This window comes from Corapipo altera, unplaced genomic scaffold (assembly GCF_003945725.1).
Source record: "Corapipo altera isolate COAL_440 unplaced genomic scaffold, ASM394572v1 23b, whole genome shotgun sequence".
NCBI lineage: Eukaryota > Metazoa > Chordata > Aves > Passeriformes > Pipridae > Corapipo > Corapipo altera.
In genome coordinates, this window is record NW_020884885.1 from 14427453 (window position 1) to 14441967 (window position 14515).

Sequence of the window (14515 nt, forward strand, 5' to 3'; positions counted from 1 at the left end):
TGTATTGGCAGCTTTGCAGTTATGAGTTGGAGTACAGTAGCAAAGCATGTAGGAGGTACCCAAAATACCCTTTCATCCTAGAAGAAGCCAATCTAGACTAATACTAATGCATATTGGCAAAACAGCATGGGGGAGAGCTTCAAGAGCCAGTGCTTCACACACCCGCTGATGAATTTGAGCTAAGTTGTTTCCAGTAGGTGTCTTGGGCATGCTGAAATAATTTGGCTTGAGGCAGAGCCTGAAGTGAGAGGTGGGGTGTGAACCACACCACCCAAGAAAAATCCCAGAAAGGCTTGACACATCTCTGAGTCACAACTCCCTCCTTTCATCTTGGCTGCTGACCTTTACCAGCTGCAAATGCCATCAAGCCATCTTGTCTGGACAAGCCAGCAAGTGGGGGAGGTAGGAAGACTTTGCCTATCTCCCACCCATTCCTGAAACAACTGTTCAGACTGGGGCAGGAGCTCACGGGAAACAAACAGCTGGCACACCACTTCTATTTTCTCCTCTGTGCCTAGAGTCACTATTTTGTCAGCCCAAAGAGGAGAGCTCCTCCTTCAATTTTTTATTTTCTGGATGTGGGTGAAGTCAGTCACAAATTAGCTCTCAATTTGTAACCTCATTGGCACACCTACTCTTGAAGCTACTCTGTGACAGCATGTCCGCAGGGCTGAGGCCGACACCTGTGTACTGTCCTCAAAGTGGGATAGTATGTGGCAGTACCTAATCTGCTGCTTTCTCTCGCCACTAGACCATAACCTTTTAAGAGCAAATGACCCTTTACAGACTCCTTACAGCTGATGAACAGATCCTGCTGACAGTGGCTGCTGTGTCTGCAGAGCTTCTTTAGGTGTTGGTGAGTTGGTTGGCAGTGGCTGCTTTGCTTAGACATAGGGGAGATGGTAGTATCAATAAGCTGGTCTTGTTTGTCTATGAAGCAGCCTGCTCCACAAGAGCCACTGTGTCCTGCCTGCTTTCATGGCTCTTCCTTGCATTCAGCATCTGTGGGCAGAGTCGTCACTTGCTTTCAAAGCTGTGAGTTGGCATTTTGCACCATGTGTGAGTCAGAAGCTCATTGCCTCTGCTGTTACCATCACCTGCTTTCCTCTCTCCTGGACCTTTGCTTATGCATTAAAATGAAACAACCATTCTGACATGAGGGATGCACTATATCACTATATTTAATGCTAGACTTGTTTTGTGTAGGCTCGTCATGGATAAGAAAAGATCTAGAAGGCTGAATACAATTCCTACAGAAAATAAATATACAGTTTAGGAGTGGGATTTTCTGTGGTGTTTTGACCAATAACTCTCAAATGTTGCAGAGTTTTTTGTTTGGTTTGGTGTGGTTCGATTTTGAATGAAGAAGTGAAAATGTTGGGGAATTGCCATCCAGTTTGCATAAACTGTACAAGCCAGGCAAATTCCTGCAAATATGAACCAATCTTAGTCTTATGACTAACACAACAGTTCATTTGGAATTAACGAAGAGAAAAACCTGCCTACTAACATTTTCTGATGCAGATTCTGAATTCCAGGAAGTAAGTTGGTATCTGAAAAGCTTTTAATTATTTCTTTACGCTCTGCGGCACACAAATATATGCTTCACTTCCCTATTCAAGTGACTCAACGGAGATAACTTGGTTCTAAAGAATGACTTTACATCCAGGAAATTGGATTAAAAAAAAAAAAAAAGAAAAAAATCTGGTTACTAAATCCATTGTGAGGGTATGGAACAGCCTGTCTTTTCCCAGCATATTTGTAGGTCAAATTCCCTTCTCTTGAATGGTTTTGAGTCGTGGTAGGTTTTTCCTTAGGAATTTCCCTGCTGTTTACACATTTGTTAAATACTGAAGTCATATCATGAATGAAAATTTACCCTCAAAGGATGAAAGAAGATTCAAACCATCTGTCAGTATCGATTAATAATCTGACTCTGGCCACTGAAAGTTGCTGGATGGAAAAGGTTAGCATTGAAGACACAGCTCCAAAGTAATACATGACAGATGCACTCTGTTGTTTTTTCACAATGATAGTCCAATACTCCAGATATTCACACCTTAGCATTTAAATTTAGGAGCCAAATGTTACTCGTATTGAATGGTATGATTTTGTATCCACTGATAGCCTGTTCCAGTGAAATTATTCTGTTTATTGGGAGTACTGTGGCTAAGCTTAAAATGGAATACTTACCTTCTACTCCTACCTCCAGCTTCTTCATTTAGCTGGAATACTCCTGGACTGCAAAAGTTATGTTCAGGGCTACTTTTGCCTTTCCCTGCACTCCAGGACTCACTAGACTGTAGTTTGAATCTGTCAAGGGACTTTTGTAAAGCCTGAGAAAAACACTCGGTTTCTAGTAACTGTTTTAACAACAGAGTTATGATATAGCAGTGTGTTACCTCTCCCATTCACCAGGGCTTATGAGGTTTCTAATAGTTGCATGGCGCTGAGAAGATTATTATATACGTACTTTTTGATGATCAGGTTAATTCAGGAAAAAAACACCAATAAAATCATAGCTGGGCTGTGAAGTTGGAATTTAGTAAAATATTGAAGAATCAAAGATGTTCTGAATTTGATTATGGTAGCTGAGAGTGAGTAAATATTTAAAAAATCCCAATACATGTAATATCCTATAGTTCTGAAATCGTGTGCAATGTGCTCTAGGACAACCCTGCTTAAGCAGAGAGGTTGGACCAGATGACCTACTGTGGTCTCTTCCAAACTCACCCATTCTTTCATTCTGTGAAGTCTCATCAGCATGTAGTACCAAGACATTGACTAGGTGCAAAAAACTCCTAAAAACCGTGGGCTTATGTGCCTTTTTTTTTGTCTTGCCATTTTTCCTGATAGGTTTGATAGGATTCTTTATTGCTTTTGGCATTGCTATGGGGAAAATGGGAGACCAGGCCAAGATGATGGTGGATTTCTTCAACATCCTGAATGAGATTGTAATGAAGTTAGTAACTATGATCATGTGGTAAGTTTGAAGTCCTAACTTATAGAACAAAAAATGATTTTAAGGAAGCCCTCATAAAACCTTAATATAGCATATAGTGATCACAGTTTGTTAGTAAACAATGTAATTAGTTGACTTTTTAAAGCCTTGACAGGTATGTCATAGCCACAGCAGCAGTATTTCTATTTAGTGAGGATTATTTAGTACCCAATTTGAAATATTTCTGAAGATACTCTGGTCTTCATTTACTGAAGTACAAGACATACATGTACCAGCAAAGGCCTTCAAATGCCACATTGGTTATGGAAGTTCATTACACAGAAGGACACCTAAGCAAGCAAGAATGCCCCACATAAGAACATCCCAATCTTCCTGGGAGGTTAGCATAATCCCAGGATATTACCTTGGAAGTACAAGTACAAGTACAAAAAAGCCTGGACACACACACACTATTTACTGTTTTCTGTAATAAAAATATTTTGCCACCAAATAACATTCCAGTAGTTTTCAGTGATGTGTAGTCCCTCCACTCATAGTTTCTGCAGAACCTGTGTCTTACAACCTTGCTGTAATGGGGTCACTGGAATATATCTGTCCTGTTTTCGAAGTGTACCCATTCATAATAATGGGGCCTGACTTAGAATTGACTTTACCAAATTAAGACTGAGCCATTGTTTACTTCTGGTAAGGGATTTCCCCTTTCTTTTTTCTTTTGAGGTGTTTTTCCAAGGACTTCCCCAGAGCTATTTGTATGCAGTGCCAAGCATGGCCATATCACACAAAAACAATTTTTCAGAACATAAAAATGTGTTGGTATGTTTGGCATTGTACTACTGCATTTCATATCTCCTAGGTCTCTGAGAGCAGAAATAGCCACTCCATGTATCATGGCTCATTGCTGCCTGTGATTCCCTGGTGTTCCTGGAAGTGATTTCTTGAGTTACAAGGCCTCTTCTCTGAAACTCTAGATGGGCACAGTTTATAGAAAAGAGAGCAGGGTGCCTGAAGCGCGAGTCTTCAGCATCATCAATTGTTTCAAAGGGAGACTGTTATGCAAGAGTGATGCAGATAGTAACAACAACGTGGAAATGTGCAGAATAAAAGAAAGAACTTAAAGCAATGACTTAAAGCAATAACTTAAAGCATTCCTGTTATGCTTCTGCTTTCCTGTAGATGATCTTGCTGCATAAAACTACAGGTTTTTTTATTCACAAAGCTTTCAATATTTACTTTAACCTGGTGGTCTCAACTCTAGAGAGAGAGAGTTTATACTTCACTCCAGAAGCTAGAATTTACTCTTACTTCACTTAGCACCAGCTGGTAGACCCAAGACATAATACCCTGCCTACAATATAAATTTTCTCTAGTAGTCAGTGTTGTAGTGGCAGGAAATCATTCCAATTTCAAGAAATTCACTGTAAATATTAATTTTTTACTGATTTGCTTTTTGTTTCTCTTTTCATGAGAAAAGGAAATTGATGTTGGGAATTCCACTTGTTTGAAATTGATGTTAGGAATTCCCCTTGTTCATTTCTGTCTAGAATTTTAAAAGAATTGTGGCCTGAAGCAAGGGGTTTTTATGTGTCTTTATAAAGCAAAATACACTTCTTTATGCAGAGTTACATTTTGTTTGATTTATGATTTCTCTGCACAGACAGCTGTAACTCCCGTGGCACCTACAAACCCTCAGGAGCATGGCATTGCTACACAAGCATAAAACAAATCAGACATCGGGCTCTGACAGTGTGTAATTCTTTATAAGAATTGTATTTCGTCAAGTTCACTGAAATGTGGCATTGTATGATAATTGGTATAACAGCTGGCCTTGCATTTCAAGTGATTGAGGGCTTTCCATGTTTTGGGCACATTGTTTGAGAGACTATGAGATATTCTAACAGAAAACAAGAAGCACTTTTATTCTGAAAGTCAGTTTCCTTTGTATTGTCTTTAATTAAGCATCCAAATCACTAATCACCTTTGAAAATATGCATTATCATTTATTTTGAAAGAGGTATTCTTTTTCTCTCCACATTACATTACTTTCTCCCAATTTTTATAAAAGAGATAGAGAAGGTGAATCTCACTTAAAATTATATAATGTACTAACTTTTACCAGTGCAGGTATAAATATTGATTTCTATCCATGTACTTTCAAGTATGTTTCACTATAGCTGATTATCAAGTATTTTAAATAATATCCATTCATTTCAATTTTTTTTTTGTTCCCAATCTGTGCTACCATTATCATCCTATTCAAAAGTTCCATTTATGTCTTCAGGAAATCACATGATTAAGGGGACAAAACCCCTACCCAAAGTAACAAAAGGACGTAAGTAATGAAGAATCCATAAACTAAAAAGCATTTGTTCAAATTATTGAAAGAACATAATGGAAACATTTGTAGCCTTCAAGATATAAGCAGTTCATTCCAACAAATAGTTTATCTGAAGTAAATAATGCAACTCCCTGAAACCATATAAACAATGGGTTGTAAAACTTATGTACTAAGAACAAATCTACACCACTCTTTGTAATGATCCAAGCCTGAGTAACATTGTAGTATCCTTGTACAATGTTATTCCAGGATGCAAAACTATTCAGGAAATGCATATTCCATTTGATGGGATGAAAAATTAAGTAGATGGGGAATTCACTGGAGATGGACATTATTTTTGAAAAAGATGTGAAAACTATACATTGAATTTCTATTCAATTCCTGATCTGCACCTCAGCATTGAGCTTCAGAGCTCCCTACTCTTTCTCCAGTCTGTACTATGTTGAGCACGGTTTTTATGAGTACGCTGCAAAGACTAGTTCTGTCTATGCTTGTTTTCTTTTTCCAGGTATTCCCCTTTGGGTATTGCTTGCCTCATCTGTGGAAAAATCATTGCCATCAAGGACTTAGAAGTAGTTGCTAGACAACTCGGCATGTACATGGTCACTGTGATTGTGGGTCTTGTCATCCATGGAGGGATCTTCCTGCCTCTGCTCTACTTTGTGATAACAAGGAAAAGCCCGTTTTCATTCCTTGCTGGGATTTTCCAGGCATGGATCACAGCACTAGGCACAGCTTCCAGGTACACTTGAGAAATACCAGTGTGCTTTATTTTCTAGCCGATTATTAGCTGCTGTTTAGACATAATACATCCGCTGTTCTGACCTTCACTACAAAAATCATTTTATGCCATTGAATAAAAACTACTTTGAATCCAGCCATGTTGAAATAAATCAAAATACCGCATGTCTTCAGGATTTTTTAAAGAGGTTGTAAAGCTACCTTTTTTTCTTTTCTGGTATTAACCAAATGACTTGTGCAAATTGTGTTAACTCTGTGCTTGTTTTCTCAGCCAGGAAAACGTGATAATTCTGTTTATTTTGAAAGCATGTTAAGACCAGTCTCATTGCATTCAAGAAAAAAACCCAAAACCAACCAAAATCAAACAGTGCTAGGTTTCAAGAGAGAAATGATAAAACCTCTCAGTTTGTTCTTTCATCCATTTTGGCAGAGTAATGGCACTCCATTGAAAAGCTGAACATTTTAGACTTGTTCTTAATGCACAGAACAGGCACAACAAAGTGTGTAAGCAACATAGCTTTCAGTAATACAATAAAATCAAAGATTGGTGCTTTGTATTGGGGCGGTTAGTAGATCTTGTGTTGAAATTATTTTTCAGTTAAATACCATATCTTAAAATGTTTTTCTTCAATAAATGTTTTATTTCTGAAGAAAAATTTATCTTCCATTTTAATTAAAAAGTTGAAAATCAAAAAGCCAAGTTCAAAGCTGACCACCAGAAAATTGAGCACTCTTGATTTCAAGAATACCTTGGAAGAACTGTAATTCATCTGCCTCTTTGGGTCTACTCAAACCACTGTGCTGAATAACTTCTCCCGTGATGAACAAGAGGCTCTGGAAGGGCCTTAGTGGTGTGCATAAATGTCTGATGGGACAGTGTAGAGAAGATAAAGTGAGACTGTCTTCAGTGGTGCTCAGTGACAGGAAGAGAAGCAGTGGGCACAAACTGAAACACAAGAAATTCCATCTGAACACAAGAAAACTCTTTTTACTGTGATTTACTATGAAGGTGTGTGAATACTGGCTCAGGTTGCCCAGAGGAGTTGTGGAGTCTCCATTCCTTGAGATACACTAAACCTGTCTGAGCATGGTCCTGGGAAACCTGCCGTGGCTGCTCATGCCTTGAGCAAGGGGGGTGGGATGGGTGACCTCTAGAGATACATTCCAACTGCAGCAATTCTATGGCTCTGTGAAACAATATGGAATTATAGGAGATATAGTCTGACCAGAAGTTTTAGTAAATTACAATTTAACTAAGGCTTTTGTTCATTGAAGTGTTTGAGTTTCCACTTCAACAGTATTTTTTGATGAAGGTGTCGTATTTTGAGCAAGTGAATGTAATAGACAGAAATATTCCCACAAAAACAAAGCACTGTGAATCTGTGCAAAGAGCTGTTCCCCTCTTCCAGGCATCTTTTGCATCTTTTCCTGTCCTCCAGATGTATTTCATGTCCTTTCTTCCTGTCCTCCAGTGGTACAACATGGTTTGTATCTTTTTGCCTAGCTTTTTCAGTCCTTAATGTCATACAAATTTCTCCCTCTAGAGCAAATTCACAATCAAGGAATTTAAGACTTGTCCCTGTACTCTTAGGTCTGTCTGTCAGAAAACATCTGGTACTTGTATTTTTCAACAAAATACAAGAAATAAATTGTAAATGAGTCTGAAAAATTTATCCACGCTCTCTCAAGCTCTCATGCTGCTTCAAGTCATGTTCATGTTTTGGCCTCAGTCCCACTTCCAGCTAAATGTAGGTTTAATTAAAAAATCATCTAAAAAAGGGTTGAATCACAGCAGAAAGTGGATGTAGAAAATGTGAACGATGGTAATAGTATTTCTGACTTTGCTCCCTTATGGGTATGTGTTATATTGATTGTAATTATCTTTTCTTTACTTTTCTACTTTCTCTCCTTCAGTGCTGGAACATTACCTGTCACATTCCGGTGTCTTGAAGAAAATCTCGGCATTGATAAGCGTGTAACAAGATTCGTTCTTCCTGTTGGAGCAACTATTAACATGGATGGAACCGCCCTTTATGAAGCTGTGGCTGCCATCTTCATAGCACAGATGAATGGAATTGACCTGGATGGAGGCCAGATAGTTACTGTGAGGTCAGTTCAAAAATGCTCTTAGGCTTTGTTTCTACAGACTGTAAAATGTGTGTGCTTTGGATTGGATGTTTTCTCAGCTACTGGATTCACTATAAAATCCATGGATTTTTAATAATGATATGCAAATGAATGTTTTGTACATAGGTCCTGGTTCTGTGGTGACAGGCCTTTTCTATCATTTGCAGCTTTGATGCACACCGGTGTTGTTTTACACTTTTGCAGTTGACAGCTGCCATGGTTTAACCCCAGGCAGCCACGTGGCCACTTGGTCACTGCCCCACTGGTGGGATCAGGGAGAAAATCAGAAGGGTAAAAGCCACAAAACTTCTGGGTTGAGATAAAGGGAATAATAGGAAAATAAAGATAATAAGGAAAGCAAAAGCCACACACACAAGCAAAGCAAAACAAGGAATTAACTCACTGCTTCCCATGGGCAGGTGGGTGTTCAACCACCTCCAGGAGAGCAGGACCCCATCAGGTGGAACTGTTACTTGGGAAGACAAAAGCCATCACTTCAAACGTCCTCCCTTCTTCCTTCTTCCCCTCATGACTGAGCACAATGTCTTATGGTCTGAAATATCCCTTTGGTCAATTGGAGTCATCTCTCCTGACCTTGTCTCCTCCCAGCCTCCCATGCACTTCTATTGCCTCTCCAGCATGGCAGTAGGAAAAGCAGAAAAGGCCTTAGATCTGTGTAAGCCCTGCTCAGCAAAAACAACATCTCTGTATTAATCAACCCCGTGTTCAGCAAAATCCAAAACAGAGCCCCCTACCAGCCACTGTGAAGAAAACTAACTCCACCCCAGCCAAAACCAGCCCAGGATACAATGTCAATTGTAGTATACAGCATTCTCTGTCCAATGCAATGCTTTTTTTTTAGTGTAGAGGGATGCTACAAGTCATATACTTTCTAGAATGTATGTGTTTATATACACGGAAGACAAAAGTGTATCTAAAATATCTGTCCATATATTTATGTTTACCTGTACTTTTTCTGTGACTTCAGTGAACAGACAAAACAAATGAACTGAGAGTAGCCCATCCTGATGGTGAGATTGCCTGTGGCATGGTTTGGATACTAGCAGACCTTTTATCTCTAACCCAGCAAATATTAACTGTAGTCTTTTCATATCAAATTGTCTTATCTAGGACTAAACTGAATATCTGTGAGGACAAAAGAAAGTACCCATTAAAAAAGGATAAGAGTGATTGAAGACTGTTTACTCTAAGGGAGTTTAAACTTAATGAAGACAGTAGGTCTAACATTTTGAATAGTTAAAATGGAAACCGCAAGTGAAGGCTGTCAAGTCTGCCTTCTTCCTGTAGTTTTCACCCACACACTTTTCTTTTATTAAACCCTTTTAAGTCTAAAGAAATTCCTGCAAAGGGATATCTAATTCTATGTTTCTTGCCCAGCTATACTAGCTCCACATTTTCCATTTCTTTATTTCCTGCCCCAACCCCTGAAATAGTAAAACCAAGATTTGTAAAAGGTTCAGGGTTGCTTATAATAAAGGCAGATGCTAGACCTGCATGATGCATATTTGTTCCTAAAACTAAAAACAGACATTTCAGAGATGCCATGTACTTAACTAAATTAAGATGAGGGAATTTCGAGTTAGGAATCTGCTACTGTCCAAGGGATTTGGTAGGCTTGAGCCCGAGTTACTCCTCTTCTCCCCTTCTGAGACTCGACCAATTGGCTCTTCTTGATCTCACCATTTCAAGGCTGATGTAGCCAGCTGTGATACTCACATTTACAAAGCAGGCAGCAACTTTGGTCTATCTGTACGAAAACCACTGGCTGTCCTCTTCATGCAGTGTAGCATTTTTGTTACAGCAATATGACAAGAACTATCTCTTGAGGAGATAATACAAATGAAGTGAAGGTTATTAGGTTTTAACAATCCACTTTGTGATATTGAGAATATTCAAATGATCCAGACATAAAATCATGAAGGTTTAATTAGCCTTTGACCAGCCATAGTTACTTCATATTGGTCATGTAGTTCCTCTGATTTCCTGTATTTTTTGGGAAAGGATAATCTTGGAAATTGTAGCTAAGCCAGATTCTGTGTAGTCCTAAACAATTCTAGCTTTATTCCCTTCCAGGTCTGTAAGTGCTGCTGTGGGAAGGTTGGCAGGAGCATTTCCTCACAGAGTTTGGAAGCAATCCCTCACCAGTTTAGGCTGAAGTGCCTGAGGAGCTGGCATTGCATGCAAAGCCTGACAGCAGAGCAGAGCATCCTGCCTGCATACCTGCTGGACCTATCTTGGTGTTTAGCAGGCCAAGTTGCACTCTAACCCAAGCACCTGACAAACACACCGCACCCTGGATTGTCAACTGGATCAGATTGAGCCAGCCAGCGTCTGCCAGCTCTAAATCAGGCTAACATGCTCACAGATTAGTTCTGTGGCTAATGGTCCAGGATTTCCCCCACAGAGTCTGTTCTCCCCTGCTTCTGTATTGGAAGCACTTTCAGATTTGTTGGGTCCACCCACAGAAGTGCAACCATGTTACTCATCTCTGTGTTTAAAAACACAGATATAACTTTTTCTTTCCTGGTTTCTTGTTCCTTTTTCAATCTCTTTTTGTCCACTTTTCCTTTCTACTTACCCTCCCTCTACCTCTTGCTCTCCCTCTTCCTCTGCTTTCCTCTCTCCCTCCCCTTCTCCCTCTCCCTCTTCCTCTCCCTCTCCCTCTCCCTCTCCCTCTCCCTCTCCCTCTCCCTCTTCCTTTTCTCCTTCTCTTCCATGTTTTTCTCCCCTTGACTAGCTCTCTGACAAATTTATTGTCCATTCTTCATAGGACTGCCCAATGATGTTGATATTTGTTATAGTCTGTGTTGTATTTTTACAAGCCTTTGAAGCTCAGACATTCACTTTACTGACCTTCATCAAAGTATAGCAGGCAAAAACAAACACAGGTTTGGATTTATGAATCAGATCAATTTTGCTTTTTCATCTAGAGTGGTTCGTATCTAGGCTTGGTATACCACTGGCTTATATTTTGTGAGTTTTGGATGCTGGGACTTTTATTCTTCTGTGTTTAATAATAACAACTTTCTCTCAGCCTTTAACTCACAATTCAGTCTTCAAGTAACATAAATAAACAGAAATTAACCACCCTGAAAACTCAACCCATCATCACCAAACTTCATCATGTCTGGATGATCAAAACTCAGAATTCAAAACCCTGGATGTGTTGGTAGAGTTCAGAAAATACCAGGACACAGATTTGAATGTCATAGCTAGCTTACAGTACTTAAAACTCCCTGACAACCCTCTTACAACTCTCAGAACAAACCCTATAGATCTGACCTGACCTAATAAATATTTTTAGAGAAACACAAGAGTGAAAACTATGGCCTGAGCTTTCTGTGATTTATCATATAGTTGTTGTTTTATGGGAAGAACTCATTAAAAATATGACCTTGCTAATGATCACATGATTTTGCAATGAAAGTGTATCTTCAAAGTGTATCTTCCTGCTTCTCCCATTTGATTTTTTATTTTGCAGTTTGACTGCCACCCTTGCAAGTGTTGGAGCTGCCAGTATTCCCAGCGCGGGACTTGTCACTATGCTGCTGATCCTTACTGCAGTGGGTCTCCCTACCCAGGATATCAGTTTGCTTGTTGCTGTTGACTGGCTTTTGTAAGTTGTGCTGACTCCACTGCTTTGTGCAGAAAAAGTAGTGAAGTAATACTTGTCTGTAATGCTTTTCAACCATTGATTTCAAAGAACTATAAGACTCTCCTGTACAGATAAAACAAAGGAGGAAAGGGGCTATTCAATAAAGTAGGAGACACTGAAAGCAGCTTCTCCACTGTTACAAACTGTTAGAGAGCTGCTGAAGTCAGTTTCTGTGAGCCAAGAGTCTTCTTGTGAGACTTGTGAGCTCACACTTACATGTTTTCTTCTTCCTAAGTATGCGTTTCCATCACTCAAGAGCAGTTTTCTGATCTTTGCTTTCATATTTCTGTTTCTTATAGTGCTGGTCTTAAATGAAGGATGAATCCTGAAAATGCAAATTCCATCAGGATTTTGTCAGCAAGTTACAGGGTGATTTGGGCATTTGTAGTATCAAATTTTTTATACTCATAGTGGGAAAAGTCAGTTTCTTTTCATATATAAGATGGTAAAATACCTTTAAGAAGAGTCTGTTCTAGTCAGGACATAAACCAAAGACAAGATAAGAATGCAAACTGAAAGAAAGAAGGTAATTCTCTAGTTTTGTTTTACTGACAGATCCCTCAAACTGGAAAGACTGGCTTTCATTTCCAAGGACTTGAGATCAAAGTCCTTCAGTGCCATTGCAGGTCCTCCAACAAGAAAGAGCTAACCCACATGTAATTTTCCAAGGCTTTTGGTCTTCAATGTTTGAATATAGAGGCTGTAAATATAGACAGAGGATATGCCAAGCCACGTTCTTTCTCATTTCTTTCTTTGTCATTTGACAGCTTGAATATCCTTCTGTCACCTGTGCAGAGCTGAAAGGAACTCAGTAGTCCTCTAAATTGTCCTGGGCTCTTTAGAGACTTTCATATTCCCCTGCACTGCTGCAGCACAGTATATTCTGGTCAACAACCATCTCTCCCCTAGTATTCTTTTAAGTAGTAAAGACACTTGGTTTTGTCATTCCAGCTATGGTGCCCAGAAGGGGAGATGTAAGTATAACTGTACTATTTGTGCATTTTCTCCTATACTAGCAACTTCAGCTGCCTGCTTCTGGTAGCTTTCAGTCCCAGATAGACAACTAAAATTATACAAGAAGAAATAACAGAGTTGATAATGTGAAGTCAAAATACAAAAATGATTTTCTATAATTATCTTGTGGCTTATTGAGAAGAACTCAAGAACTTAGTCAATCCTCTGACATGTATTTTGGATCTACTACTATATCTGTCACTAAAAGTTTTAAACAATAGAATGCAGCTCTGATTTCTGCTTCAGGGAAAAACCAAGGAGGAATTTACAGCTTGAGGAGGCAAAGGGAAAAGTTGACTTACATAATTTATATATAACTGAATAGCATGATAGCATGATGCAGAATGGTGAAATGAGACAGGGTTCAGCTGGCAGAGTACAGCTGGCATAGTGAAAGATGTGATATTCTGTGGGTTTGTTATATTTATGAAGTCATAGTTGAAAACAGGAAAGTGGCATGGGAATCTGCAGCTGGGAGGAGGAGACAAAAAATATATAAAAATATATTTTAAATATATGCTTTTCCTGCCTCTCAAAGTAAGGCAAATAGGTAGGTTTCTGCAGCTGGTAGGAGGATGTGCAAAAGGAGCCTGTGGTTTGTTTGGGTTTTTTAGGGAAATGTCTTTTTAAAATAATCCTGTGCACTGAGAAGCTCTGCCCACACCAGTAAGCCTCAGAGACATAAGTTTGTCAGCAGTTCTGATCCACTGGTAGGTGTTGCATTTCATTCTCAGCTTCAGCAGCATTGTTCCCACTGTCTAGTCCAATCCTGTTTAGGAAATAAAAATTTCTGTACTGTGGAGCTGTAACTGTGATGAATGTATGTATAGGAAGGACAACAATTCTGAAAGAAATATTTCAAGGTGTCTTTCCAAAATAAATGGTAGGCAAAAGAGCTCTCAGCCTAAACAGTTGGTTTTGGATCCTTCTGGCCTAACAATCAGCAGTGCAATTGCAGTGTGATTCAGAATTGAAAGGTAAGGGGAAAAGAAATAAAAAAGAGATTGAAAACTCTGTGTCATGCCACTAGTGCTGCAAAGTCAAAACATTGTTTGTTGGTGGAAGTGTTGTGCTTATTAACCTGTGTTCAACAAGTAACAGCTTTATTTTCCATCTTCAAGTGGCTGTGTTGTGGTAGCCCCTATGATCTAATGAGCCATTAAAAATGATGCTGCTGACATTCCTATTTTAAGAAATGACACACAAGCCAACTTTTGAGCAAGCTTTTGCACACATAAACCAGACCTAAAGAATATCTGAAATGAAATGTCATAAAAAAGTATTTTCTTCACTCACAAACCTTGTCTTCTTCCATTTCTTTAGATCATTAAATAACATTGCAGCAGTATTTCTAACAGAATGTAGAATAGAAAGTTAATATAATATTTAAGACCCAATTCCAGCCACTTTTCTGGAACCCATGTGTAAATGCAACCACCATGTAGAAATATTTAGAATAGCTCTTTTATAACATTTGAATTTCAGATAAAGAAAGCTTTTAAAAAATTTTGTACTCTATGACTTTTTCAATATTTCTGATGAAAGCAAATATCATAACATCAATTGATTTTACAATACTACCACCATCTGTAACTGTGGTCTTACCAAAACCAATTTTGCATGATTTGCAATTCATGGTATAGCACATAGACAACTTCTT

The 14515-nt window shown here is 38.9% G+C and overlaps 1 protein-coding gene across 5 annotated transcripts in view; it reads left to right on the forward strand.

The window, feature by feature from the left end:
* The window catches only part of SLC1A2 (solute carrier family 1 member 2), a 90741-nt gene that overhangs the window by 60642 nt on the left and 15584 nt on the right, over positions 1–14515 (forward strand). For all 5 annotated transcript variants that reach the window (XM_027642485.1, XM_027642488.1, XM_027642483.1 and 2 more), the window contains 4 exons: positions 2857–2983; positions 5806–6039; positions 7953–8147; positions 11668–11802. In XM_027642485.1, the coding sequence (XP_027498286.1) occupies positions 2857–2983; positions 5806–6039; positions 7953–8147; positions 11668–11802 (691 nt within the window). The remainder of the gene's footprint in view (positions 1–2856; positions 2984–5805; positions 6040–7952; positions 8148–11667; positions 11803–14515) is intronic.